The sequence below is a fragment of the Dunckerocampus dactyliophorus genome, chromosome 12 (assembly GCF_027744805.1).
Source record: "Dunckerocampus dactyliophorus isolate RoL2022-P2 chromosome 12, RoL_Ddac_1.1, whole genome shotgun sequence".
NCBI classification, from domain to species: Eukaryota; Metazoa; Chordata; class Actinopteri; order Syngnathiformes; family Syngnathidae; genus Dunckerocampus; species Dunckerocampus dactyliophorus.
This window is the reverse complement of record NC_072830.1, coordinates 10,166,264-10,192,512: the sequence shown is the minus strand read 5'-3', so window position 1 is coordinate 10,192,512 and position 26,249 is coordinate 10,166,264. Positions and strand designations below refer to the sequence as shown.

At 42.4% G+C, this 26,249-nt stretch overlaps 1 protein-coding gene across 2 annotated transcripts in view; it reads right to left on the bottom strand.

Moving 5' to 3' along the window:
- Positions 1–8,889: 8,889 nt before the first annotated feature.
- cntn5 (contactin 5) overlaps positions 8,890–26,249 on the bottom strand; it is a 120,055-nt gene continuing 102,695 nt past the window's right edge. For both annotated transcript variants that reach the window (XM_054793930.1, XM_054793929.1), the window contains exons 18-24: positions 26,103–26,173; positions 15,429–15,663; positions 15,246–15,355; positions 14,086–14,272; positions 13,901–14,013; positions 11,295–11,463; positions 8,890–9,599 (exon numbers count right to left, since the gene is read on the bottom strand). In XM_054793930.1, coding sequence (XP_054649905.1) covers positions 9,496–9,599; positions 11,295–11,463; positions 13,901–14,013; positions 14,086–14,272; positions 15,246–15,355; positions 15,429–15,663; positions 26,103–26,173 — 989 coding nt within the window. In that variant the 3' untranslated portion in view covers positions 8,890–9,495. The remainder of the gene's footprint in view (positions 9,600–11,294; positions 11,464–13,900; positions 14,014–14,085; positions 14,273–15,245; positions 15,356–15,428; positions 15,664–26,102; positions 26,174–26,249) is intronic.

Here is a 26,249-nt window from a genome sequence, read left to right as displayed (position 1 = left end):
AGCCAATATTTGGTCTTGGCTGTCAGGGTCGGCGTGGATGCCAAAACGCAGACAGACAGTTACGTAACAAAGGATATTCATTAACAAAAAAATCGCCGAGTCCATGTCCAAAAAGAGAACACAAAGCTGCAAACTACTAAGCAGGGAAAAGATAGAACTAAAAATGCAGCTGGAAAAAGGCCAAGCAGAAGTGAATTAGCAAGAGCGTTCACTGAGGAAGTACACGGGAACAGGTAAGTACACTCATCACAGGTAAGCCAGAAAGCTGGGATATGAAGCTAGGAAGGCACACGAAACCGGACAAGGCGGAGAACGGAGCAAACATGGGAGTACAACCCGGCAATGAGTCTCTACTGGTGCCATTTTAAGAAGCCAGATCACTAACGGGCCGCAGACTCAGCAGACGGGCGGCAGCAGAGGGACGACACAGAACATCACATTGGCCTCTTTGCGCTTTACTGTCATCACGTTATGACAAAGTTCTGATCCCAGTTCAGCTTTTTTTTGCAAATAATTCTAACTATTTTGGTAATTATAGTAAAATAATTTTAAAAAATCTGAAGGTAATATTTTGGACATTTTGACACAATGTCAAACATTTTCTCTTCATATTTTCCTTGATTAGAATAAAACAAGCATCGGGGATTTAATTGAATTAGCAAAAATAAAGTTGCAATTTTACCACAATAAATTATTATAATTGTTAGAATAAAATTATGAGAATAAAATAATTTATAGCAAGTAAATCTTGACTTTATTGTCATAAAATATAAAACTTTATAGTTTACTATATTGTGGTCAAATTACAACTATTCTTTCCATTCCATTCCATTTTCCTCCACAACCGGGTCTTACATGTCTTATTCTCTCTTATTATGTCTACCATATTGGGTAATAGGAGTGTAAAGGTGACTATAGGGGTGTTATTTAATGCCTATAGGACTGTAATAATGTTAAAAAGCATATTTAGAAGGTCGTAAACAGGTTTTTCTATGTCTTATATTTCTTATTTTCTCTTATGTCTACCATATTGGGTAATAGGAGTGTAAAGGTGACTATAGGGGTGTTATTTAATGCCTAGAGGACTCTAATTATGTTAAAAAGCATATTTAGAAGGTCGTAAACAGGTTTTTCTATATCTTATATTTCTTATTTTCTCTTATGTCTACCATATTGGGTAATAGGAGTGTAAAGGTGACTATAGGGGTGTTATTTAATGCCTATAGGACTCTAATAATGTTAAAAAGCATATTTAGAAGGTCGTAAACAGGTTTTTCTATGTCTTATATTTCTTATTTTCTCTTATGTCTACCATATTGGGTAATAGGAGTGTAAAGGTGACTATAGGGGTGTTATTTAATGCCTAGAGGACTCTAATTATGTTAAAAAGCATATTTAGAAGGTCGTAAACAGGTTTTTCTATGTCTTATATTTCTTATTTTCTCTTATGTCTACCATATTGGGTAATAGGAGTGTAAAGGTGACTATAGGGGTGTTATTTAATGCCTAGAGGACTCTAATTATGTTAAAAAGCATATTTAGAAGGTCGTAAACAGGTTTTTCTATGTCTTATATTTCTTATTTTCTCTTATGTCTACAATATTGGGTAATAGGAGTGTAAAGGTGACTATAGGGGTGTTATTTAATGCCTAGAGGACGCTAATAATGTTAAAAAGATTATCTAGAAGATAGTAAACAGGTTTTCTTTGCAATAACTACAAAAATATTCTATTTATTAATATAGAATCCTATTTTGCACGAATTCACTTATCAGTTGGGTCTGCCATCCACTGCCATAAATTAGGGATGACTGTACGTCCTAGCATCCACCGTGAAACAAAAAACAAAACCGTATCAATAATCAACAGGGTTCTTGCTTACAGTGAATGGGTGTCATTTCAGGACATTTACACGTCTAAAAAGGCTCATTAAGGCCTCGGCTCTCATGTGTCGCATTTGCTCAACTTGTATTTTTAACAGCGGACGGCGTATGGTTAAAATAGCAGCCAATTTCAAACGAGGCGAGCTCTCACTCCCTCATGGAAATGAGCGCTGCAGTGTCCTGCTGTGAGTCCTCATTAGGGAGGACGTTCATGAGCAAACCTGAAAGCCAAAAAAGGCAGAAAATCCCGCCATTCCTATAAAAAGAATATCCTCATTTCAACCCTCCTTGCATTTATTCAAGCATGTGACCTCAACAGCAGCTTAGCCAACAATTAGCTTCCTTTCCTCTCGCTAAATGCTACAAAACAAGACAGCAAAAAGTCCAACATTCAACAAGTCCTCCAAAGGGACATTGATAAGATTCCTCCATCTTTAAGCCTTTAAGATGAAGAAATCTTGACATGACGGAGCTAACAATGCACGTAATGGGACACACCTATTCCGCCTATTAAAACACCTCCAAAAAGCTCCAACAAGGTTTTATGGTTTTATATCCATGCTGTGAACATGTAGTAGCAGGTACATTCATGATAACGTGTAATACTTACAGTATTTTGCTCATTTGAAGCATTAGCGGAACCGCCATTCTGGGTGCATTGATTTCACATAGCAATATAGAAAGGGACGCTACAGCTAGCGTTAACTTTTCCAAACTCAAAAACAAAAACACAGCAGCAGTGGCGGCAGCTCCGATATGTAGCGTTAGCTTTCGCTAGTGGCCTGAGTCATTGTGAGGGAGTCTGTGGTGAAGCTAGTCGCTAGCTGGCTAGTAGCTAGCTGGTGTGGCGTGGCGAGGTGTCACTACGTAACATAGTTGCTAATAACAAAGTTGCTGTAGCTTGGTTAATATATGCAGGTCACATTATGTAAATGAAGCGTTGTTGGCGCTTTTTGGAGGTTTTATAGCTGGAATATGTGTGTCCCATTATGTGCATTCTTAGCTTATCTGTTTTTATATGTTTAGAAAAGAGAAAGACACGTGTGTTCATGTCTCACATGAGGATTGTGGCTGATGGGCAAAATTACAGGTAGTTCCGCCTCATTGGAGCGTTTTTAAATGATTGGTTATCCGAACTATTTTTAATGTTATGGGATTTATCGGTTTGACGTCATAATTCCCCCGTATCAGTCTGCTAATTATCATGCACCTCTACTAAAAAGTAACAGCAACTTGCCTTGGACATAAAGCGCCATGTTGTTGTGTATTCTGTGGATTTTTATGGAAATGAAACAAAAGACAAATAAATCTCTTCAGCACGAGTGTTGCTTATGCATAATTAAAAAAACAGGCTTCATGAGGATGAGGAGGGTCTGGAACAGAAATAGAACAAGCGTGTTGAGTGGAGGCAGCTGCTCCGGAGTCAAAAAGTCACTTTACTTCTACGCTGAAAACAATCAAAGCAAACGTAAAACACCAAAAGCAAAGTGACAGCTGACGACAACAGGAAGTGACACACCAGCTGACAGGGGTAGATGAGTTCAAAGGTCAGTGCTCACTTGTTAAGTGAAAGCTATTGATTTTAACTGATAGAATAAATTAATCCATCTGCCTCTGGATCAGGGACTTCCTCACAAAATGCATCCAGAGACCTCATGTCTCCACAGCCTTCAGCCTCAGCACTGGCACCCCTCAGGGCTGTGTGTCGAGCCCCCTGCTCTACACAGGTTCTTTCATCAGTATGGTGGTGCTATCATCATGATAGGAGTGCAACCTGACCGAAAAGCAGACATTCAGCCTCTTTTCATTGGTGGGGGCCGCGAGCATGGAGAGGGTCCCCAAAAAACGCTCTTACTGGTTTCCATTAATGGGTAACGTAATCAAATCTATTTTAAACATTACAACACTGTTACTGCTGTCTTTACCACTCAGTACTGCATGGAATTATATTTAAAACTACAAAAAATGGATGGGATTCTTCTTTTGAGATCAACAGTATTCACCGAGACTCAACAGCTAATTGGTCGATTGACAAAACAGTTAAAATGTATGTGTGAGGTTGTTAAAAATCACTACTATCAAGAGAACCAGAGTATAGAGCGGAGGGAGCTACCTGTTGTGGCCCAGCAAGGTGCACTGTATTCGGGCACACGCTGTGAGCAGCTGGTGTGACGCTACGGGGGTCTCTGGCAAACCTTTTGCACTTTTCAGGTGCTTTTTTTCCCCCTCATCGCGGAGCATTTGGTACGAAGTCCTTCCTCTTAAAGTCAATGTTTGTTTACGAGTGAGCTTGAAAGGACGTTACGTCATTGCAGGAGAAGCAGGAGCCCAGCACAGGTAATCTCGCCTCATGGGAGCGTTTTCAGACCTATTTCGGATTTATCAGTATGACATCATAATTCCCTCATATCGGCCTGATAATTATCATGCACTCCTAGGAAAAACCTAAAAAGGGAAAATTTGACCCCAGCCTTCTTGCGGTATGTTTCTTAAAACCAATAGACGTCTTGCTCGCTTGTGGTGCTGGTAGCTGGACTTACGTTGCGGTTCTTGTTTTGGTACATAAGAGAGATTGAAAGATAAATGGAATCTTGCCATCATGTGGAGCGTTGGGCAGACAGTGTGTTGGACCGCGGCCAGCTTCCTTCGCGGGAACACTTTCAGTGGTGGAAAATAGCCAAACTATTTCCATAACCTCTCACACACTTTGTATAGTGTGTAATGTAACACACACACGCAACCCCACCAACCCACACACACTCTGACATTAACCTGGGGGGTTTTAATTGCTGACACTCGCTTGTGGCTCTCAGAACCAAAATGGCCTCCCTCTTGCAGAACCCATGATCCATTCTCATAAATCACACATGCCAACAGACAGAGCATGAATAATTAACGTACGCTACATTAGCATAGTGTGTGTGTGTGTGTGTGTGTGTGTGTGTGTGTGTGTGTGTGTGTAATAGTAGCAGTGTTTTACAGTAGGTCCACCGCAGCGTTGTTGCCCTTTGAGTGAACCAAAAAAAATAAAAACACTTTCACGTACGAGAAAGTGCTGGCAGCGATGTTAGTCCTTCCTTGCTCTGGTCCAATCCCGTGAGCTCGACACGGAACCAGCGAGCAGGAAGCTCCAAAACAGTACAAGGCAGCACACAACTTCACTGCAACGTTCACTGTTAGACATCATGTGGACCTGAGAGGATGATGATGAGGACGCAGATGAGGATCCTAATGAAGACGCTGATGAGGATGCAAAGGAGGATGTGGATGAGGTTTGCGGATGAGGACGCAAATGAGGATGAGGATGATGATGCAAATGAGGATGTGGATGCAAATGAGGATGCAGATAATGATGCAAATGAGGATGTGGATGAGGTTACGGATGAGGATGCAAATGCGGATGAGGTTGCAGACGAGGACACAAATGAGGATGTGGATAATGATGCAAATGAGGATATGGATGAGGATGCAAATGAGGATGTGGATGAGGTTACGGATGAGGATGCAAATGCGGATGAGGTTGCAGATGAGGACACAAATGAGGATGTGGATAGTGATGCAAATGAGGATATGGATGAGGATGCAAATGAGGATGTGGATGAGGTTACGGATGAGGATGCAAATGCGGATGAGGTTGCAGATGAGGACACAAATGAGGATGTGGATAATGATGCAAATGAGGATATGGATGAGGTTTGCAGATGACAATGCAAATGAGAATGAGGTTGCAGATGAGGACACAAATGAGGATGCAGATAATGATGCAAATGAGGATGTGGATGAGGTTACGGATGAGGATGCAAATGCGGATGAGGTTGCAGATGAGGACACAAATGAGGATGTGGATAATGATGCAAATGAGGATATGGATGAGGTTTGCAGATGACAATGCAAATGAGAATGAGGTTGCAGATGAGGACACAAATGAGGATGCAGATAATGATGCAAATGAGGATGTGGATGAGGTTACGGATGAGGATGCAAATGCGGATGAGGTTGCAGATGAGGACACAAATGAGGATGTGGATAATGATGCAAATGAGGATATGGATGAGGTTTGCAGATGACAATGCAAATGAGAATGAGGTTGCAGATGAGGACACAAATGAGGATGCAGATAATGATGCAAATGAGGATGTGGATGAGGTTACGGATGAGGATGCAAATGCGGATGAGGTTGCAGATGAGGACACAAATGAGGATGTGGATAATGATGCAAATGAGGATATGGATGAGGATGCAAATGAGGATGTGGATGAGGTTACGGATGAGGATGCAAATGCGGATGAGGTTGCAGATGAGGACACAAATGAGGATGTGGATAGTGATGCAAATGAGGATATGGATGAGGATGCAAATGAGGATGTGGATGAGGTTACGGATGAGGATGCAAATGCGGATGAGGTTGCAGATGAGGACACAAATGAGGATGTGGATAATGATGCAAATGAGGATATGGATGAGGTTTGCAGATGACAATGCAAATGAGGATGAGGTTGCAGATGAGGACACAAATGAGGATGTGGATAGTGATGCAAATGAGGATATGGATGAGGATGCAAATGAGGATGTGGATGAGGTTACGGATGAGGGCACAAATGCGGATGAGGTTGCAGATGAGGACACAAATGAGAATGTGGATAACGATGAAAATGAGGATATGGATGAGGATGCAAATGAGGATATGCATGAGGATGCAAATGAGGATGTGGATGAGGTTACAGATGAGGACGCAAATGCGGATGCGGTTGCAGATGAGGACACAAATGAGGATGGGGATAATGATACAAATGAGGATATGGATGCGGATGCAAATGGGGATGTGGATGAGGTTACGGGTAAGGACACAAATGAGGATGTGGATGAGGATGCAAATGAGGATGTGGATGAGGTTACGGATGAGGACACAAATGCGGATGAGGTTGCAGATGAGGACACAAATGAGGATGTGTATGAGGATGCAAATGAGGATATGGATGAGGATGCAAATGAGGATGTGGATGAGGTTACGGATGAGGATGCAAATGCGGATGAGGTTGCAGATGAGGACACAAATGAGGATGTGGATAATGATGCAAATGAGGATATGGATGAGGTTTGCAGATGACAATGCAAATGAGGATGAGGTTGCAGATGAGGACACAAATGAGGATGTGGATAGTGATGCAAATGAGGATATGGATGAGGATGCAAATGAGGATGTGGATGAGGTTACGGATGAGGGCACAAATGCGGATGAGGTTGCAGATGAGGACACAAATCAGAATGTGGATAACGATGAAAATGAGGATATGGATGAGGATGCAAATGAGGATATGCATGAGGATGCAAATGAGGATGTGGATGAGGTTACAGATGAGGACGCAAATGCGGATGCGGTTGCAGATGAGGACACAAATGAGGATGGGGATAATGATACAAATGAGGATATGGATGCGGATGCAAATGGGGATGTGGATGAGGTTACGGGTAAGGACACAAATGAGGATGTGGATGAGGATGCAAATGAGGATGTGGATGAGGTTACGGATGAGGACACAAATGCGGATGAGGTTGCAGATGAGGACACAAATGAGGATGTGTATGAGGATGCAAATGAGGATGTGGATGAGGTTACGGATGAGGGCGCAAATGCGGATGAGGTTGTAGATGAGGACCCAAATGAGGATGTGGATAACGATGAAAATGAGGATATGGATGAAGATGCAAATGAGGATATGCATCAGGACACAAATGAGGATGTGGATAATTATGCAAATGAGGATGAGGACACAAATGAGTATGTGGATGAGAGTGCAGATGAGGATGTGGTTGCAGATGGGATTATAAGGATGTGGATGAGGTTACGCATGAGGATGCAAATGCGGATTAGGTTGCAGATGAGGACCCAAATGAGGATGTGGATAACGATGAAAATGAGGATATGGATGAGGATGCAAATGAGGATATGCATGAGGACACAAATGAGGATGTGGATAAGGGTGCAAGTGAGGATGTGGGTGAAGATGAGCATGCGGATGAGGCTGCACAAGAGGGCGCAATTGCAGATGAGGATGCCGATGAAGATGCGAGTGAGGACGCAAATGACGACAAGGGTGCGGATGCGGATACGATGCAAATAAGGATGTGAATGAAAATGCGGATGACGAGGATGCTGATGCAAAAGACAATGTAAATGAGGATGTAACTGAGGCCATGGATGAGCATGAGATTGTGGATGAGGATGCTGATGAGGTTCCGGATGAGGGAGGAGGCGAATTAGGACATGGATGAGGATGATGCAGATGAGAATGCGAATGAGGGCACAGACAAGGACATGGATGAGGCCACAGAAAAGGATGAGGTTGTAAATGAGGACTGGATGAGGACGCAAATGAGGAAAATGAGGATGTAGAGTTTGATCGGCCATAAAAAGCGGTCTGGGTTTGGACCCGTCCTGTGTGGAGCGACCCAGTGATGCTTTATTGCAGGTGAGGTCCATCAGTGCCATGTTCATGTGACCAGTCAACATCAGTAGGGATCTTACCCTGATCCACAACAACAATCTCTTCAGAAATAAATAAAAAGCAACCTCTGCCAAAGAGGATCAAATAAACAGAGTTCTTGTTTGGACGTGTAGAAATAATCCCTGTCTGAGTCTGAAGGCAATGTGATGGTAACAAGTATGACAAAAAACAGCTAAATTTTGACCTCATTTAAATATTGGACGGGGTGTCCTGATGTCCATGAACATGTACCGCCATTTTGGATCTGATATACTAAAATCAATAGGTTCCTGCAGGTTCTTGCTCTGGTGTAGTTTTTGTTTGTTTGTCCGAATTTTAGCTCAAAAGCTTCTTCCTGATTGGTAGAAAGTGACAACAAAAAGGATTTTTTTTAATCCTTAAAACTGAAAGTGCTGCCTTGCTGTAACTTTGCTGTCATTTGTCTAAGCAACCAGCAGACGTCAAGCACATCAAAACTTCTTGCATCATGACGATGATTTTGAAAAACTACAAAGGCAGGACTTAAAAAATAGACATGACATTTATTAGCCACCAGGGAGCGGTACACTGGTTCTAAGTTGCGCACCTTTGACGGCCACCTACTTCCACACATCCAACAAACCAAGCGAGAAACAAAGCAGATAAACGCCACTGTCTTCTTGTCTAAAGGTACCACCGTGTACAAAACACACTTCCTTAGAAAAAACGTAAGAAAAAAAAGCACTTCTTGTCTACTGAGTCTTCTGCTGCCCGGCTCGTTGGCCAGCTAAACGTGGGGGTGTTTGGGGGGATGGATGCAGATGAAAAAGGCCGGTTCGTCCTAGATGTTCTTCCATTGCGGCTTTCCAGGAATTGTTCACGCTGCATAGCCTGGGAGTCGCTGCTGGCCGGCCGCTGCTCGACGAGACAATGACTAAAAAAGAAAGATTGAAGAAATCTCTCGTCGCACGAAACACGACAGCACGACACGAGCGATGTTGGACAAAGAGAGCAAATAAACGGGTGGTCCGGGTGACTGTTCCCCCCCCGCTTCTTCAGAAGGCCTCAGGAGTGCCGGGCACGCCTTGAGGGAATCAGGGAGCGGACGACTGGTGAGTCCCTCTCCCCCAGAAAACATGACAGGGGGTCTCACCAGGACACTGAAGGCACCAGCAGAAGCAAGAGCAGCGTCGTCCACGTCAGGTTCCCTTCACGCACGTGCAAAGAGTGATGGCCGCTCTTTGCACGGACACCTGGGAGGGGAAGAGTTACGAAAATTAGGCCAAAAAAACTGTGGTTTTAAAGCCTACAGCATACTTAACTGTTGTGTAAGGTTAAAAAAAAACACACAAAAAAACAAAACCTAACCCTCACAAATGTTAAAGTCCTCCAGTCAAAACACATTTTAACAATCAACAACTTGTTCACTAAAATCTGCCATTAATAGAACGGCACAAAAATAATGAAGAAGACGAGGAGGTACAGCTAAAAAACACAAAACTCACCATGGAAGGTGGAAATACCAAGAAACAGAAAAACAGCTAACGGTGATGCAAAGGAATGCATCTCACACACGGGTAACCACAGTCCACGAAAAACTATTTGGCAGAGTGTATTGTGTACATTATTCTTAAATATCATTTTTTAAAAATAATTTCCCAAATATTTGAAATTTTTGGTTAAATAATATGAATTTCTCTTGGAGATCAATAAAGTATCTATCTGTTTTTGTTTGTCATATTACAATTAAAAAATGTAACTATTTCAACTGTATCTAAAAAAAATGACATTATTTTTCCTCATAATATTACAAATATATTCCCGTAAAGCTGCAACTTTTTTCCTCTTAATATTTTGACTTTATTCTCGTAAAATTACGGATGTTACTATAGTTTCTTTTTTATTTTTCCAACTATTTCAACTTTCGTCTTGTACATTTTTAATTAGTTGTAATAATTATTTAATTTAATTAAAATGATGACTTTCTTCCCATAATATTTTGACTTCAATCCATTCATTTTTCCATAACCTTTTCCAAAAAATGACAACTTTATTCATTGTTTTGTTTGCACTTCATAATATTACAATTTTAAAAAAAGTTTTTCTTTAATATTCCAAATTTATGCGACCAAAATTAGGTTATTTTTCCTCATAATAATATGACATTATTCTCGTAAAATTACTGATTTTTCAGTTTTTGCTGGTGGTGTTTTTTTTCTTGTTATCTTTTTAGAATGATGAACGCGCCAATAAAAAAACGGTCGTGGACACCAAATGGCCCCTGGGCCGCACTTTGGACACCCCTGTTATAACTAAACACAGCTGGAACCTCTAACATCAAACACAACTAACGTCCACAAGTGTAGCTAACCTACTGTATTTTACGACATGTAGCGAAGCCTGCTCTTTTACAAAGTTGTGGGCGTATGCAGGGGGCGGGCCCATCTAGCTAGGGGCGGATCACAGACGGTATCATGCCCATGAGGCAGGAGGTTTTTCCTTCATGATGTCATGAAAAGACTCAATTTGAAAAAGGAGGTTTGAGTGCTTCTTCTCTCCAAAGTGGATCAAACAAGCAAGGGAGATGAAACTTCTTACTCTTCCATCATTTTCATCACATCATGGTGTACCTTTAATGCTGAAAGCTTTCACTTTCGTTCCAAAAGCATTGAAGTAGCAGATAAAGAGGCAAAACTACAAATGGTGACAATGTCCAAGAAATTACTTTATTACGAGGACAAAACAGCCCCTGGCCCGTCGTCTCGCTGTGAGGAGGTTAATTGGCCCGAGCGCAATGAGGAGGGTGTGCGTGGGGACAAGCTAATTAAAACAGAATTAGCCAAAGAAAAGTCACACAACAGCTTTCACTGCTTCATTAGGCGAGCTGGCTGAAATAAAAGCCCTCGCATGGAACGCAACCACCCTGCGGTGCCCGGGCGTTGTCTCACCAGAGGAGGTGACCAGTCGCACTGGGGAGCTGACCGATCCTTCCCCGCCCTCGCTGAGGGCTCGCACCTCAATGACATACGTGCCCCCCTCGGGAAGGGAGAGCATGGTGGATGGGTTAATGGTCCGAGTCACCTGGTTGTGACCTCTGCCCTCCTGCTTCAGTAACACCTGCAAACACCAAACGCACACTTGGATGAAAATGCAATGCAATACGAATCAAATAGAATCAAACACAAAGAATATAAATAAGTAAGATTTGCATAGTTACAAATGTACACTACAGTATACACAGGGAATGAATGAATGAATGAATGAATGAATGATACAGGGTTTTAAAATCAAATCCCTAATTTCATGTCTTCTTACGTTCAAATCATATTTCTTAAAGATGACATATTTTAATTTTCTTAGAAATATAATAATACTACCATTCATTATACCACAAAAACAAATACAGTATTTGTATTTGTGTTCTTATGTCTTCGCTTTATGACGTTCCACATTACGACATTCCTTTAAAATGTTTCGCGTTATGACGTTCCAAGTTATAATGTTTCATGTTACAACGTTCTATGTTACGGCGTTCTGTGTTAGTGTTCCGTGTTACAACATTGCGTGCTGTAATGTTTCGTGTTACAAAGTTGTTGTTGTCTTTGTCCTGTCCAGCCAGATAGTATTGTTGATCTAGATGCCCTTACATCCTCAACAGATTTGCTCTACCAGGGAAAAGTGTAAGATACTCTTCCACTCTTCCACTATTTGATTTTATTCAATGTTTTGTTGCTATGCAAATTTGGAGCGGCCGGACCGGAGCAGAAGGGGATAGAAAAGAAGAGAAAAGAATACAGAAGGGGGACTGCGGGGACAAGAGGGGGACAATACAGAGAGAGACAAGAACAAGAGCAACAACAACAATTGCAATGACAATAAAACAACAGAACGAAACGGGACTACATCAGCAAATGCCTATGAAGGCCATAAGGACCATAATGATTAGGACAAAATCATATCAACAGCCACAGTGATAATACCGAATTGAAACAGTCTTAACTTATTGTTGGCAAGAATAGCAATGAAAATATTAACCATGATAGTGAACAGAATGACAACAACTGTAATGCACACTATTGTAATAACTACAATCTTATTGCCGACATCAGCATCACTGTAATAAAACCAACAACATGATAACACCATGAATAAATCAGTGGGGGAGTGCGTATGCACTGTGAGTGTGCACACGTACACGTAGGTGTGTATGTGTGTATGTGTGCATGTCTGCATGTATACAGTATATATGTGCATAAGTGTGCGCATATGTGTGAAAGCGTAATTGTCACTGAGAATGTATGAAAGGAGAGGGACTACCTCCTACCACCCAGCAAGCCCTGCCCTACACAGCCAGGCCGAGACCCCACCGCCAGAGAGCTACTGGCCCCACAGGGTCGGGCAGAACCAAGACCGGCCCCCCCAGGATCCAGCCCACAAAGCCCCTCCGGGGAGACCAGCAAGGGGCCACAGAGAGGCAACCCCGACCACAAACAGGGCGCTGGCAGGCTGGAGGGCAGCCAACCGCTGAGACCGGTGAGAGACCACACCCCCATAAGGGCACCCACATTAGCCTCCCACGCCAACCCCCAACCCCAGGGAACGGGGCCTGGCTCGCCCCAGGCTGCCCCACGCCCGGCCCTCGACACAAGAGCGCCCCGCCCAGGGACGAAGGAAGCATTGCTCCCCACCCCATGCAGGCCCAGGTGGCAGAGGTGGAACACCAAGCACCCGCCCCCACAGAGCCAACTCCCGTGTACCCCCATTAAAAAAAGGACTAATAATAAAATAACTAACTAAATAAATAAATAAACAAAAAAATAACAGAACTAACACATACGGTGGTCGCCCCCCTGAAACCTGGATGCCGCGTCGCGACACCCCGCGCAGGGCTCCAGAGGAGCAGCAGGGTTGGAAACCCTGGGGTCCCAGATCAACCCAGATCCCGAGCCACAGAGGACACGGACCCCTAGGGAGCATGACAACACCAGCTCATCCATCATGTCATTTGGAATAACTATTATGATTATTATGATATTGTAAAACATACTGTATGTAAAAACTACTTTCGTAGAGTGGACATTATGTCCCTCATGTCCAACAATCCCCACAAAGACACGTCAGTCAAGTGGTGGAGGTAAGGAGAAGAAGATGAAGATGAAGAAGATGTATTTTTATGCTTTTTATGATATGACATGAGTCAGCCGTGAAACAGCCTCAATCTCCATGGCAACAACCCGAGCTAGAAGATGTTTCAGCGTTGAGGAGGACATAAAAGAAATGTCTTCTTTGCGTGAAATCTCTCTCCAGCCTCTCTTGAGCAGCTTGATGGTCATCAGCCAAAGCAGCTTTGAAAGCGAGCCAGCTCTCATCCTCCTCTGCACTCTCCTCCTTTGTTGGTGGCATAGCGCCCTTGCACCTCACATCTCCACGTTTAAACCATGCAGGTGGACCAATCAATCAATCAATCAATACTTTGGTATGGTGTGACCACTAAAAAACAAGACTTTCCACATGGAAATGCTCACGTTAGGTGTTATTAGGAGGAGATGATTACCATGTACCCGATGACGTCAGACTCGTTCTCCTTGGCCTTGACCGGGTCCCAACTTAAAGACACGTTGTTGCCCTCTTGGATCCACAGCAGGTTGCTTGGAGGCTGCACAGGAGCTGAAGAACCACAGAAGAACCATCAGAGCCCCCACACGATGAGACCACGTGCCGTCTTAGTGGTGAACTCACGCGCTTTCCTGGTCTTGGCTGTGACGGCGGCGCTGGCGGGACCTTGGCCTATGCTGTTGAAGCCTTTGACTGTGATCGCGTACTGGACGTTTCCTTCCAGTCCTCCCAGCACCATGGACGTCTCGTTCTTTGACGTTCTCTGCTTCCAGCCCGAGTCTTCCTTCTCTGTGTCCTTCCAGTAGCTCACCTGGCAACAACCAAACACTTGAGTGGCTTATTAGCATTTTATTAGCATCAGGCTTTCCATAGCAAATTTACATGGAATAAACACCATAAGAGTTCAACTGTAATATTTGACACCCTATGGAAGCATTACAAATGTTACATGGATTTAAAATGCACTCTCATGGTCAAAAAGAAGCTTTTGAAAATGCTAACTACCCTTTTGGGGAAGCCATATCTTGGGTTAGTCACATGACTGTCAAATAGCAACCACTCCTAAATGTTTCCTATACATCACTGAGGGTTGAAGCTGCATAGGACACATTTATGTAAAGAGTTATGGGTTGTTAAGGGTCAAAGATGAGAGCATGTGTTCCATACAGGCTTGCACACACAAACATGAAAGATGCTAAAAGCAAGCCAGTGTAGCTAATATATGCTCATGAAGGTGTGCAGGGGTACCTAATAGTGTCCTGTGAATGCATGAGTGATGCATGAGTGATGCATGAGTAGTGAGTGCATGGCTGATCCACAAGTGAGTGCATGAGTGAGGGTATGAGTGATGCATGAATGAGTGCATGAATGATGCACGAGTGATATACAAGTGACGCATGAGTAGTGAGTGCATGAGTGATGTATGAGTACTGAGTGCATGAGTGATGCACAAGTGAGTGCATAAGTGCACAACTCAGTCGCTGAGTGCATGAGTGATGCACAAGTGATGCACAAGTGATGCATGAGTAGTGAGTGCATGAGTGATGCACAAGTGATGCATGAGTAGTGAGTGCATGGGTGATGCACAAGTGAGCGCATGAGTGAGGGTATGCGTGATGCATGAATGAGTGCATGAATGATGCACGAGTGATACGCGTGACGCATGAGTAGTGAGTGCATGAGTGATGCACAAGTGAGTGCATAAGTGCACACCTCACTCGCTGAGTGCATGAGTAGTAAGTGCATGAGTAATGCATGAGTGAGTGCATGAGTGCTCTTCTGACCTCATATCCTTTTGGTCTTCCAGGACCGGGATGGGGGGGCTTCCACGTGACTCGTATTTGTGAAGAGGAAACGGCATAAGCCTTCACGTTGGTCGGTGCCTCCCTGGGTTCTGTGCACACACACACAGTGAAACGGCGTGTGTGTGTTTCCAAACGTGCACAAACAACACAGCTTTCACTCACCGCCTTCTGCAGAGTGGATGATGACAACTTGGCTGAAAGGCCCGTCACCCTTGTTGTTGTACACGCCCACTTTCACCTGGAAGGGCGTCAGCGGCGGGAAGGTCTCGTCACGGTACTTGTAGGTAGTCGAGTCCGCCGACGTCACCATCTTCTCCTTCCAGCCGCGGGTGCCGTTGGCACGAAAGGCCACGATGTAGCCGAAACCCTCTCCGTTTTGAAATTCTTCCGACACAGGCTGCAAAGTCAAGCGGAGGCCATGATTGACAGTTTCTGTTTCCTGTGATTGTCTGCTGCTGTTAATGAAGAAGGTCTGGTCTGAGGACAGGGAGCAGCCATTTGTGGCTCACTGGCGCTTGTTACACAGCTATTTGTCTACCCACGTCCTGACAGGTGGAGCTATTTTGGTGGAGCGTTGGGGGACGCCAGTTTGACGGCGACTTGGCTGCCGTGCTCATAAGCGCCTTGCCTCGGCTCATGAGACGCAAGTCGTCCTCCAGCAGCTGTGCTGCACTTCATCCAATTAAACTGCAATTTATGAATACTGGAATTCTTTCATTCATTCATGGAAGAAATGTCTTGTTAAATAGAACTTGTGTATTTTATAAAGAATGTTCTGATGCATCTTTGAATATTATTGCAGACTCATGAATTGAACCTTTTAAGACACTAAAGTAGTGAATATGACAAGAAAACCTGATTAGTGACACACTGGAGCAGTCAGTGCATGAGCTGGGTTGAAAATGCAGGCACAGGAAGTGAGCTGGGTTGAATATGGACACACAGGAAGTGAGCTGGGTTTAAAATGGACACACAGGAAGTGAGCTGGGTTGAATATGGACACACAGGAAGTGAGCTGGGTTTAAAATGGACACACAGGAAGTGAACTGGATGGAAAATGCACGCACAGGAAATGGACTGGGTTTAAAAAGGACACACAGGAAGTAATCTCGGTTGAATATGGACACACACAAAGTGAGATGGGTTTAAAATGGACACACAGGAAGTGAGCTGGGTTGAAAATGGACGTATAGGAAGTGAGCTGGGTTGAATATGGACACACAGGAAGTGAGTTGGTTTAAAATGGACACATAGGAAAAGAGCTGGGTTTTAAAATGGACACACAGGAAGTGAGCTGGATGGAAATGGACACACAGGAAGTGAGCTGGGTTGAATATGGACACACACAAAGTGAGCTGGGTTTAAAATGGACACACAGGAAGTGAGCTGGATGGAAAATGCACGCACAGGAAGTGGACTGGGTTTAAAATGGACGTACAGGAAGTGAGCTGGGTTGAATATGGACACATAGGAAGTGAGCTGGATGGAAAATGCTCGCACAGGAAGTGGAGTGGGTTTAAAATGGACACACAGGAAGTGAGCTGGGTTGAAAAATGGCGTTGCTGTTTCATCCTGAGCGGCTTCATTCAGTCATAAATTCCATCCATGAATGCACGTGCGGGGTGCATTCATTAACATTTGTCATCTTACCTGGGAATACCTGTCATACCATGTGAAGGGGGGGATGGACGGGTTGGAGGGAATGGGGGGGGGCTGTGCTTGATGGATGTCGCTGCCTCCAAAGCCTTGAGCGAAACGCTCCAATGGTTTTTAACATTTGCAAAATAATCACAGCGCTTTATGGTCGGTGGCATCCGCTGTCGCAAAGAGTCGATTAGCGGCTGTGTGAGTCGCTGTCACTGTACTGCTAATGAAAACGTTTTTACTGCCGTCCATGTTAGGAATAGATGACAAGTGTCTGGGGGTGTTCTTTTTTTGTTTGTTAAATAGATGCAAATAAAATACAAATCCACCTCCACCAAGGCCCAACCATCATCTACCAAGCTATGGCAAGATGTATTTCCATTCATTTCATAGAGCTTGATAATTAAAAAGCATACATATGTATAAATACCACTCTGATGCAAAAACATGAATAAACAGGAACTTTTACTGTTTAGCCCAAGTCCATTAAGGACGCATCCAAACGCTTTTTCCATCTGAAGTTGAACCCATGCAGAGAAATCCAAGAACGCGTGTCCACTTTGTTTATGAACTGCTTGACGTTCATTTTGGCTAAAAGTAATAAGTGAAAAGATGTCCTTGAAGCATTAGGAGTGGAGGCATGACTTTGGGTTTTTTTGCAAGCTAACAAGTTGAATTTGATTAGAATGTACTACTTACACTACAAAATAAGAGTTTGAGGGAATAGTTTAGTTTGGTCCATTTTTTCCATCCATTTTCTACCGCTTATCCAAGGTTGACTTCCCTCTCCCCGGCTATTTGTCCAGCTCCTCCCGGCAGATCCCAGGCCAGTTGAGAGACATAGTCTCTCCAACGTGTCCAGCCCTGGCGGAGTCAGATGTATTTTTCCTAATCTCATTTCAAGTTTGACAATCATACTACAAAAATTCGACACCGTTTTTTTTTCTAAAGTTAGGATCATTCCAAAGGTGTTCGGCTTGGTCACACTTGGTCAGAATCTTCATGCAAACCAAACTCCATGGCTTCCTGACACGCTAGCTTGTCTTTCAAGATGCTTTGTCATCATTGATTGGTGACTGGACCACAGCAGACACGGTCAACACTTGTCCATTGAGTCCAGTGAGGCACCAATCAAAAGTTCCAAACGTTCACAACCGGTCTTACGGGCTCCTACGGCCAGTCTACTTGCAAAAAATGCAGGAAAGGCACGGAGGGCGCACATGTGAGGTGTTGATTTTCAAGCTGCAGACCGGCTGCAGAGGCTCTTTGTCATGTCAAACAAACTCTACGGACAGGTTGCAAGAGAAACTTAAGCACTTTGTACGTCTTCTTGCGTCGTCCGTACGGCCGACGCGTGTCTTTCATATGTTTTGCTGGTGTCAGGTTTGGGAAAAATGTATTTTTTTTTTGTACATCGCACTTGGCAACCTTGGTGTCACCTTGCAGCTCGTGTGTAGTTTTTGCAACCTTCATATGAAGCCTGCATGGAACGCAAGGTCAGTACTTTTATTGCAAGTTTGACGCACTTTGGTCTTACAATTTATGTGCGTTGGCTGTACGAATGAAGCGACAGTCACAGTGATTTGGGGAACAAATTAAACGGCCAAAAAATGCTATGTCCAGTTGTGGCCCAGGCATAAGTTGTTTTGGTAGCACGGTGTGGCTGATGCAGGAGTCTCCAACCACTTGCTTGCCAGCTGATTTTTAGGAGCTCACTAAAGGGTCAAAGAATATTTAGCTTCAACTCTTAGTATTCAATTCAGACTCCGTTTCATTCTAATGAGCACAAAATAGCATAAAGACCACGAGCAGCATGTTTGAGTGGAGGTGTGCTTTGTAAATAAAGCACAAGTTAAATGTTGCCAGTCATATCAATAAAACACAAAAAGCTCACCTCAAATAGTCATAAAAGTTGAGAGAGGAAGAAGAAGTTTGCATCCAAAGTAAGAGTTGTCAATATAAACATTGTGTTAAAGGTCTGGAAAAACAAGCTTATTCAGTTCATTTGCTATGAAAAAAAAAAGTTAGAAAAATTCGGAAAATCTCATTTGGTAAAAGTAAGTCTCCGTTGAAACCCTCCCCCTGGGCTAATGCATCCATCATGCATGAATTTATGTGTAAAATATATGTCTTACAATTCTTTAAGCAGCTCCACTTTGTCATTACCATTCAAGGGAAGGCTAATCAATGATATGTTTTTTTTGTCCGTACTAATACTGTTGTTTTTTATTCTTGCCATAATTTATTATTGATTGAGCCTAGCAGAGATGCAGCTTGAGGGTGTTTATCACTAAATCAGCAAATAAGCTGATAAAGTGTAAAAAAAAAAGGAGAAAGAAATAGTCTTGTTAAATTGTTGCACTAACACACCGCTGAAAGGCCAAACCGGGGGTGTCCAAAGTGTCCAAACGGGGGCCATTTGCAGCCATGGGCTGTTTTTTTATTGGCCCACACACAGTCTACAAATATAATTTAACAAGTAAACTAACAAAAAAAACCACCAACAGCAATTGGAAAAATCAGCGGTATTCTAACGAGAATAAAGTCAAAACATGAAGAGAAAAAAAATTGTGATCAACAAGAAAAAGTTGTAAGTTTACGTTGATCATGTAATATTATGAGGAACAATAACCTCAGCATAAAGTTGAAATGTTAAAGAAAAAAGATGTTTTTTTTAAATTTGAATATTATCAGAAACAGACAGAAATGTTTTTTTTAAAGTTGTAATATTATGAGAAACAAAAACAAAATGATGTAATTTTTGGAAAATGAGCTTGGGGACAGAGTTATAATATTATGGAAATAAAGTCATACTAGTATGACATTTTTTTTAGATTATTAGATTATTTCGGAAGCAAATATTTGGAAAATTAAAGAAAGAACAACAAAAATGGGCAAAAAGAGCAAAGAGTGAAGTTGAACAAAATATGCTTTTCAACTATATGACAAAGGGTGGTATAGCTTGCCATGATTCATTTTTTACTTTAAATAATAATGCAATCCAAACCTGCACTTTGCACCCAATGAGAGACATTATGCAAATGAATGTGCTATGGTCTCTTCAATTAGGTGTTGAAACTTTCTCACCTGTACAAGCCGATGGAAGCACAGGCTTTTTTTGGGTTGATAATCCTCCTGATCAGAGCAGCCAATTGAAAGGACGGTGTAGCAGCTAGCAAGAATACACTGACAGAAGTTTTGCAGCGCACATATATTAGGAATGTTACAACATTTTGAAATATGTAAAAGTCTGTGATTAATTCTGTCTAACAAAACATGACTTGCACTTTAATTTGATATCTCATTCACTTCTAAGTATTAAAGACGCTAAAGCAAATTTCATACCGGAAAATACTGTAGTGCCTTTGGTTCCCATTGCTTTAACATTGAGTCAAGACAAAATCTGTGATGACCCACGGACAACCATACTACAAAATATATCATAACTTAGGCTGTGACATTCGTTCTAAAAGTCAACAGAGTAGCCATTTACATTTTTTGAAAATCCCAAAGTCCAGGGAAGAACATCATGTATAATAATGCAGGAGCAGCAGGCTGTATTCGTTTCAATGCCACACTACTAATTGCATGTACTCGGTAGTTCCGGGGCAAAATTAACATATTTCACACCATCAGAGTTTAAAGAAATTTCATCTGCAGATAGATATTAATGTGAATTTATACCCTACACACCTCTTATCTTGTCCTGAAGCTGCGGTCCATGAGTTTGAAAGGCTTAAAGTTGGACTTTATCTGTATACGAATGAAAATACAGCCGACATCAATATGAAAAAAAATGCATTTTTAAGGACGTCCCCACAGACGCTCCTAATCGAGCACGCACGCACAGTGATTTTTACATCACTAAACCACGGGGATTGTATCTGTAACATTCCATGTGTTTTGACCTGGACACGCCGCTCTGGATGACGACGTCACTAAGCGTCACTGCTACTGGACCATAACTACCATCCTGAGGCGTACAAAACGTCCTGACTTTGCATATTGTCCCCATAAATGTCACTTAAAAGGAGTTTCAAACAAGGCCAAATGAGTTTAATATGAAAACTGAATAAAGTGAATGAACTGACCAAAAGAAGAAGCGAACCAACCGTATTTCAAAGGTCAACTGCAACTCCCATGACCACCACATACCCTGAAGACAATGACGTCACCGACAGCTGGAAGCCATCTGGACCGTCAAGGTTACATTTTTTCTCATCAGAGAATAAAACATTTTTCCACCTTTCAATGTCCCATGTTTGATGCTCCCTGGCAAAGTCTAAACAGGCAGTTTTGTGGCGTTGAAGGAGACGAGAGCTTTGAATTATTTTTTTGTTTTTTAAACCCTTTTCCCGCAGATGCTGTCTGCTTAGGCCTTGCTTATGTAGCTCGACAATACGACCACATTCAAAAAGAGAATATATACAGTATATATATATATATATAGTGCAGTAAAAGAGTACATACTGTAGTACTTGTATATACCGTATGTTGTATATGCAGGGTGATTTAGCAAAGAAAGTGTAGGAGTGCAGCCAGTAAGTAAGTCAGGAAATAAGTGGCAGAGGCAAAGAGTGATGATAGTTTTCCAGCACAGCACAGGTAGGAGTGATGAGTGTAATAAGAAGATGGAGAGGATTATCTCATTTGACCCTGGGGATGCTGAGGCATGCATCCTACTAAACACACAATACAAGAATCACTTTTAATAAATTCAGCTCAGTCTAACAGGGGAACTAAATCACACTGGAAAATTGTGACTTGATTTCATATACTGTAGCTATATACTGTTTATATAGTTATATACTGTTTATATAAATCATTCCATACATGATGCAGTTTTACATTTGGGAAAGTGCATGTTGTCTTTTTTTATCTAGTCCGTGTCTCATCTAGTGATGTTCTTTTATTGGATTGTATTGTACGTGATGCTTTATATTTGTTCAGCTGCTGATTGGCTGATGGAGCTCACATGCTTCTACTGGCTTGTTTGTATGTTGATGCTTCCTTGCCCTGCCGACGTTAAGATGAAACGTTTCCAACGTGTAGCTGCTGTGTTGTATTTGCAAATGTGGTGATGCATTCAGGGTCACAGCTGACAAATGTGCTGACAGGGCTGAACCCCCTGGGCCCACTTGGGACCCACCCATGTCACACCTAGTGGGTCATGGAGATGTATGGAATAGAAAATTCAGTCCCAGAAGAAGACTAAGAAGCAGAAGTAAGAAGTCAGAGCGGCTCCCAATAAATCCATAGCTGATTAATAATTCATAATTAATTGCATTTATTAATGTGTTTGTGTTTGTAATTTATTTTTTTGGTTTGTACTTTGTTTTTTTTTAAGCACCGGAATAATTCATTATCATTTTAAACGATTATATACAAATTGCATAAAAGTATATATAAAATAATACAAAATAATGATTATAAAATAATGGAACAAATATTTCTTTGTGTGTCCCAAGCTTGAAAAAGGCAATTCATGTTTGGCCAAGTGAGGAGGAAATGAGAATGGTGCAGCTTTTAGGACCCAAATTCCTAAGAGCACGACCAAGAATAAGCAATGAAGACGAGTTGAAGGACGTGTGAGTGAGGGTGGGGTGAACAGATGTGGAATCAACTTGTCGTTATTAAGAACGGCTCAGCCCAACTGCTACTGGGAGAAAGAGCAGTGGGCCGGCGGCACCTTAAGGAGTGCTGGGTCAGATGGGACGGATGCCTGCTGGCGTCCAAAGCATGGACAGGTAGACGTCTTGTTGGCCAGTTATTCAGTATTCATTCATTCATTCATTAATGCAGGACACCACATGACAAGAACAACCCAGCAAGCCTGAAACAAAGCAGGATCAAAGACCGATTGCATCTCGAAGCAATGCAGTGCACTACCTGGCTATAACCAGCAGAGGCGCTGTTAGTTCTAAATTATAAAGAAGACGTGACGCCACCTATGGGAAGTTGAGGTCCATCTTAACGCTTCCTGTGTTAAATGTGTACTTCAATATTGAAATATTTACCATTTAACACAACATTTCGGCAGTTCCTGAGGAGGCGGAGATAGTGATGTCTACGCCAGATGATCGTACCGAAAATATCCGATTCACTCCAATGCTTTCTGAACTCTTCTGGTCCACTTCTGGATGAATTTTTTTATGAATTTTGTTTTGTATTTATTCATATTACACCCGCTTGTTGTGTTGAGGGCTTTGGCTGGAACACTTGAGGAGATGGAGTAAGCTTGTTCACATTTCCTAAAGACACCATTCACCTCGGCAGACTGGCAAACTTTGTGGAACAAATGTTTCCATACTGCCTAGCAAATGGAAATAAAAAGTCCAAAATCCACAAGATGTTGGAGCGTGGAAAAGCGTGCCAAGGTGGCAGTAAGTCAGTCTACATTTCTCCTGCTAATATTCTCCATCGTGGCCAGCCTAGTGCTCATGGTGGCTAATGCAGTGCTAATTCCTTACTGTGCTATCTGTTGTAGCTATCTCTGCCAGAAAACACATCATATGCCTCACACCGCATTATTAGTTAATCTTATTATTGTTGTGAATATGTCACTTTCTTCGCATGCGTTCATGGCTGTGCTGTGTTGTTGTGCTCTAGACCTGAATTGCTTGCAGTCATTCGTCTTTCTAGCCTACCTTGCAGACCATCTGTTAGTTTCAGTAAATAAATCATTGAAAAAAAAATGTTTTTTAACTAGATCTACTCTAGGAATCTTAGAATAATAGTTTAGGGTTTCATGCCAGGACTAAATAAGCAGAGATGGCTGAACACTGGTCTTTTAGTCATGAAGTCAGCCATGGCATGTTTAACATGAAAAAAAGTTCTCCTCCCATTGTGTGTGGAAGTGGTAAGTTTTTGGCATCTTAAGTCTAGAAGAAATACATTTGAGGCTAACTGGTTAGCTTGCTAGCTAGTAGCCGTCTCGAGTCACTGGAGCATAAGAGTTGCACAATGTGGTGTAATATGAATAATAGGAGTGTAAAGGTGTTATTTCATGTCTACAGGGGTCTAATAATGTAACATATTTAGAAAGTCTATGCTCTAACTACCAAAAGCCATCCATCCATTTTCTATGTCGCTTATCTTCATTAGGGTCACAAGGGTATGCTGGAGCCTATCCCAGCTGACTTTGGGCGAGACGCAAAGTCCACACAGAGATGCCAAAGCGGAGATTCGAATCCAGGTCTTCCCGATCTGACTGTGTGGCCAACATGCAAACCACTCGGCCATCGTGCGGCCAACTACCAAAATATTCAATTTATTAATATTGAATCCTACTTCACGGACATTCACTAACCGTGGTCGTGTCTGGAACCAATTCACCGAGATAAATGAGGGATTAGTGTATTTTAAAAATAAACAAATGACATTATGAGTAAAAATAATTTAGGTAGCATGACTTTGCTGTGAAATATCGTCCCATATACAACATGCCAGTTCCATTTATAAAATGATTTTGTGCATGTAATTGATGTTTATTTGATGGTATTAATTACTTTATTAGAACTGAGCAGCCTTGGCTTTATCTTATGCTGCAATAAATTCCATTTCTGCTTCTATGGTTATCATCACATGTGAAAGTGCAAAGTGTAACGAGTGTGTGTGCGTGGGTGGGTGGGTATGGTGCGTATGAAGGTGGGTGGAATTAGCGGTGCCGCCTAAGTGTACCGCACAACACTGACAGCCGTTCATAATATTTTGGTGACCTGCTATGCCGCAAAGCTAGCGTGGAGTCGTAGCCGTGAGCGCTAAGAAATATGAAAGTGGTGATGTGTCAACACAACAAGCACAAACACAACAAGCTCCTCTTAGCGTCCTTGCTCTGCAACCTCCATGCTTCCCTCAACACATCTGGGAGAAAATGCTTAGTGTGTGATGCATGCATGGATGGATGGATGGATGGATGGATGGATGGATGGATGGATGGGGGTGGGCATTAAAGGAGGTCTTTCTGCAATCATCTGCTGAGGCTGGTCAGCAAGCTGCATGGCCGCTATTAAAGCAGGATGAATGACTAAACACAACGCTGCTGCATTTCCACGGGGGTGTCCATTAGGGATGCTGAGACCATTGAGGTTGCGTGATCACGCTCCGTCCCCTCCTTCCCCACTGGCGTGGGTCTAAATGGCTGCTCTTAAAAGCCTCATAGGAATGAGAATAGCAGCGTGGCGTGAGAAAGTTCGTTTAGCTCCTCTCACTACAGTGATGAGTCATGTAATGAGGCAGTCATGTCATGAGGCAGTTATGTAATGAGGCATCAGGTAATGAGACAGTCTTGTAATCAGACAGTCAGGTAATGAGGCAGTGATGTAATCAGTCATGTAATTAGACAGTCATGTAATCAGACAGTTATGTAATAAGACAGTTATTTAATGAGGCAGTCATGTAATGAGACTGTGGTAATGAGGCAGTAATGTTATGAGACAGTCATGTAATGAGGCAGTCATGTAATGAAACAGTCATGTAATCAGTCATGTAATAAGGCAGTCACGTGATGAGACAGTCATAAGGAGGCAGTAATGTTATGAGACAGACATGTAATGAGGCAGTCATGTAATGAAACAGTCATGTAATTAGTCATGTAATGAGACAGTCATGTAATGAGGCAGTCATGTAATGAAACAGTGATGTAATCAGTCATGTAATGAGACAGTCATGTAATGAGGCAGTCATGTAATGAAACAGTGATGTAATCAGTCATGTAATGAGACAGTCATGTAATGAGGCAGTCATGTAATGAAACAGTGATGTAATCAGTCATGTAATGAGACAGTCATGTAATGAGGCAGTCATGTAATGAAACAGTCATAATGAGGCAGTAATGTTATGAGACTGTCATGTAATGAGGCAGTCATGTAATGAAACAGTCATGTAATCAGACAGTCCTGTAATGAGACAGTCAATGAGGCAGCCATGTAATGAGACAGTCATAATGATAAAGTCATGTAATGAGACAGCCAACCAACATGGCTATCACAGACCAGATGGATGGTTGTGGCGAGGCGTTCAGGGACCCCGTGAGACGACCAATGAATAAGGATGTGACTTTGCTATTCAAATATAATGAGAGTGTAGGAATGCTAATAAGAAGAATATTCATGCAAAGTGGATTCATTCTTTCTTTGAAGCACTACTGTCAGTCAGTGTGACATTTATTCCTGGCTTCGGAATGCCACTTACCTCCCAGGAGATGACCAGCTCGTGCCTGCGGCCATTCCCGCCGCTCACGTTGGCTGGCGCCACCGATGGCACTGAGGAAGGAGAAGGAAGGAACATGAATGCTAACTCAATTCATTGGCTTCCAAACACACTGACATGAAAATACTT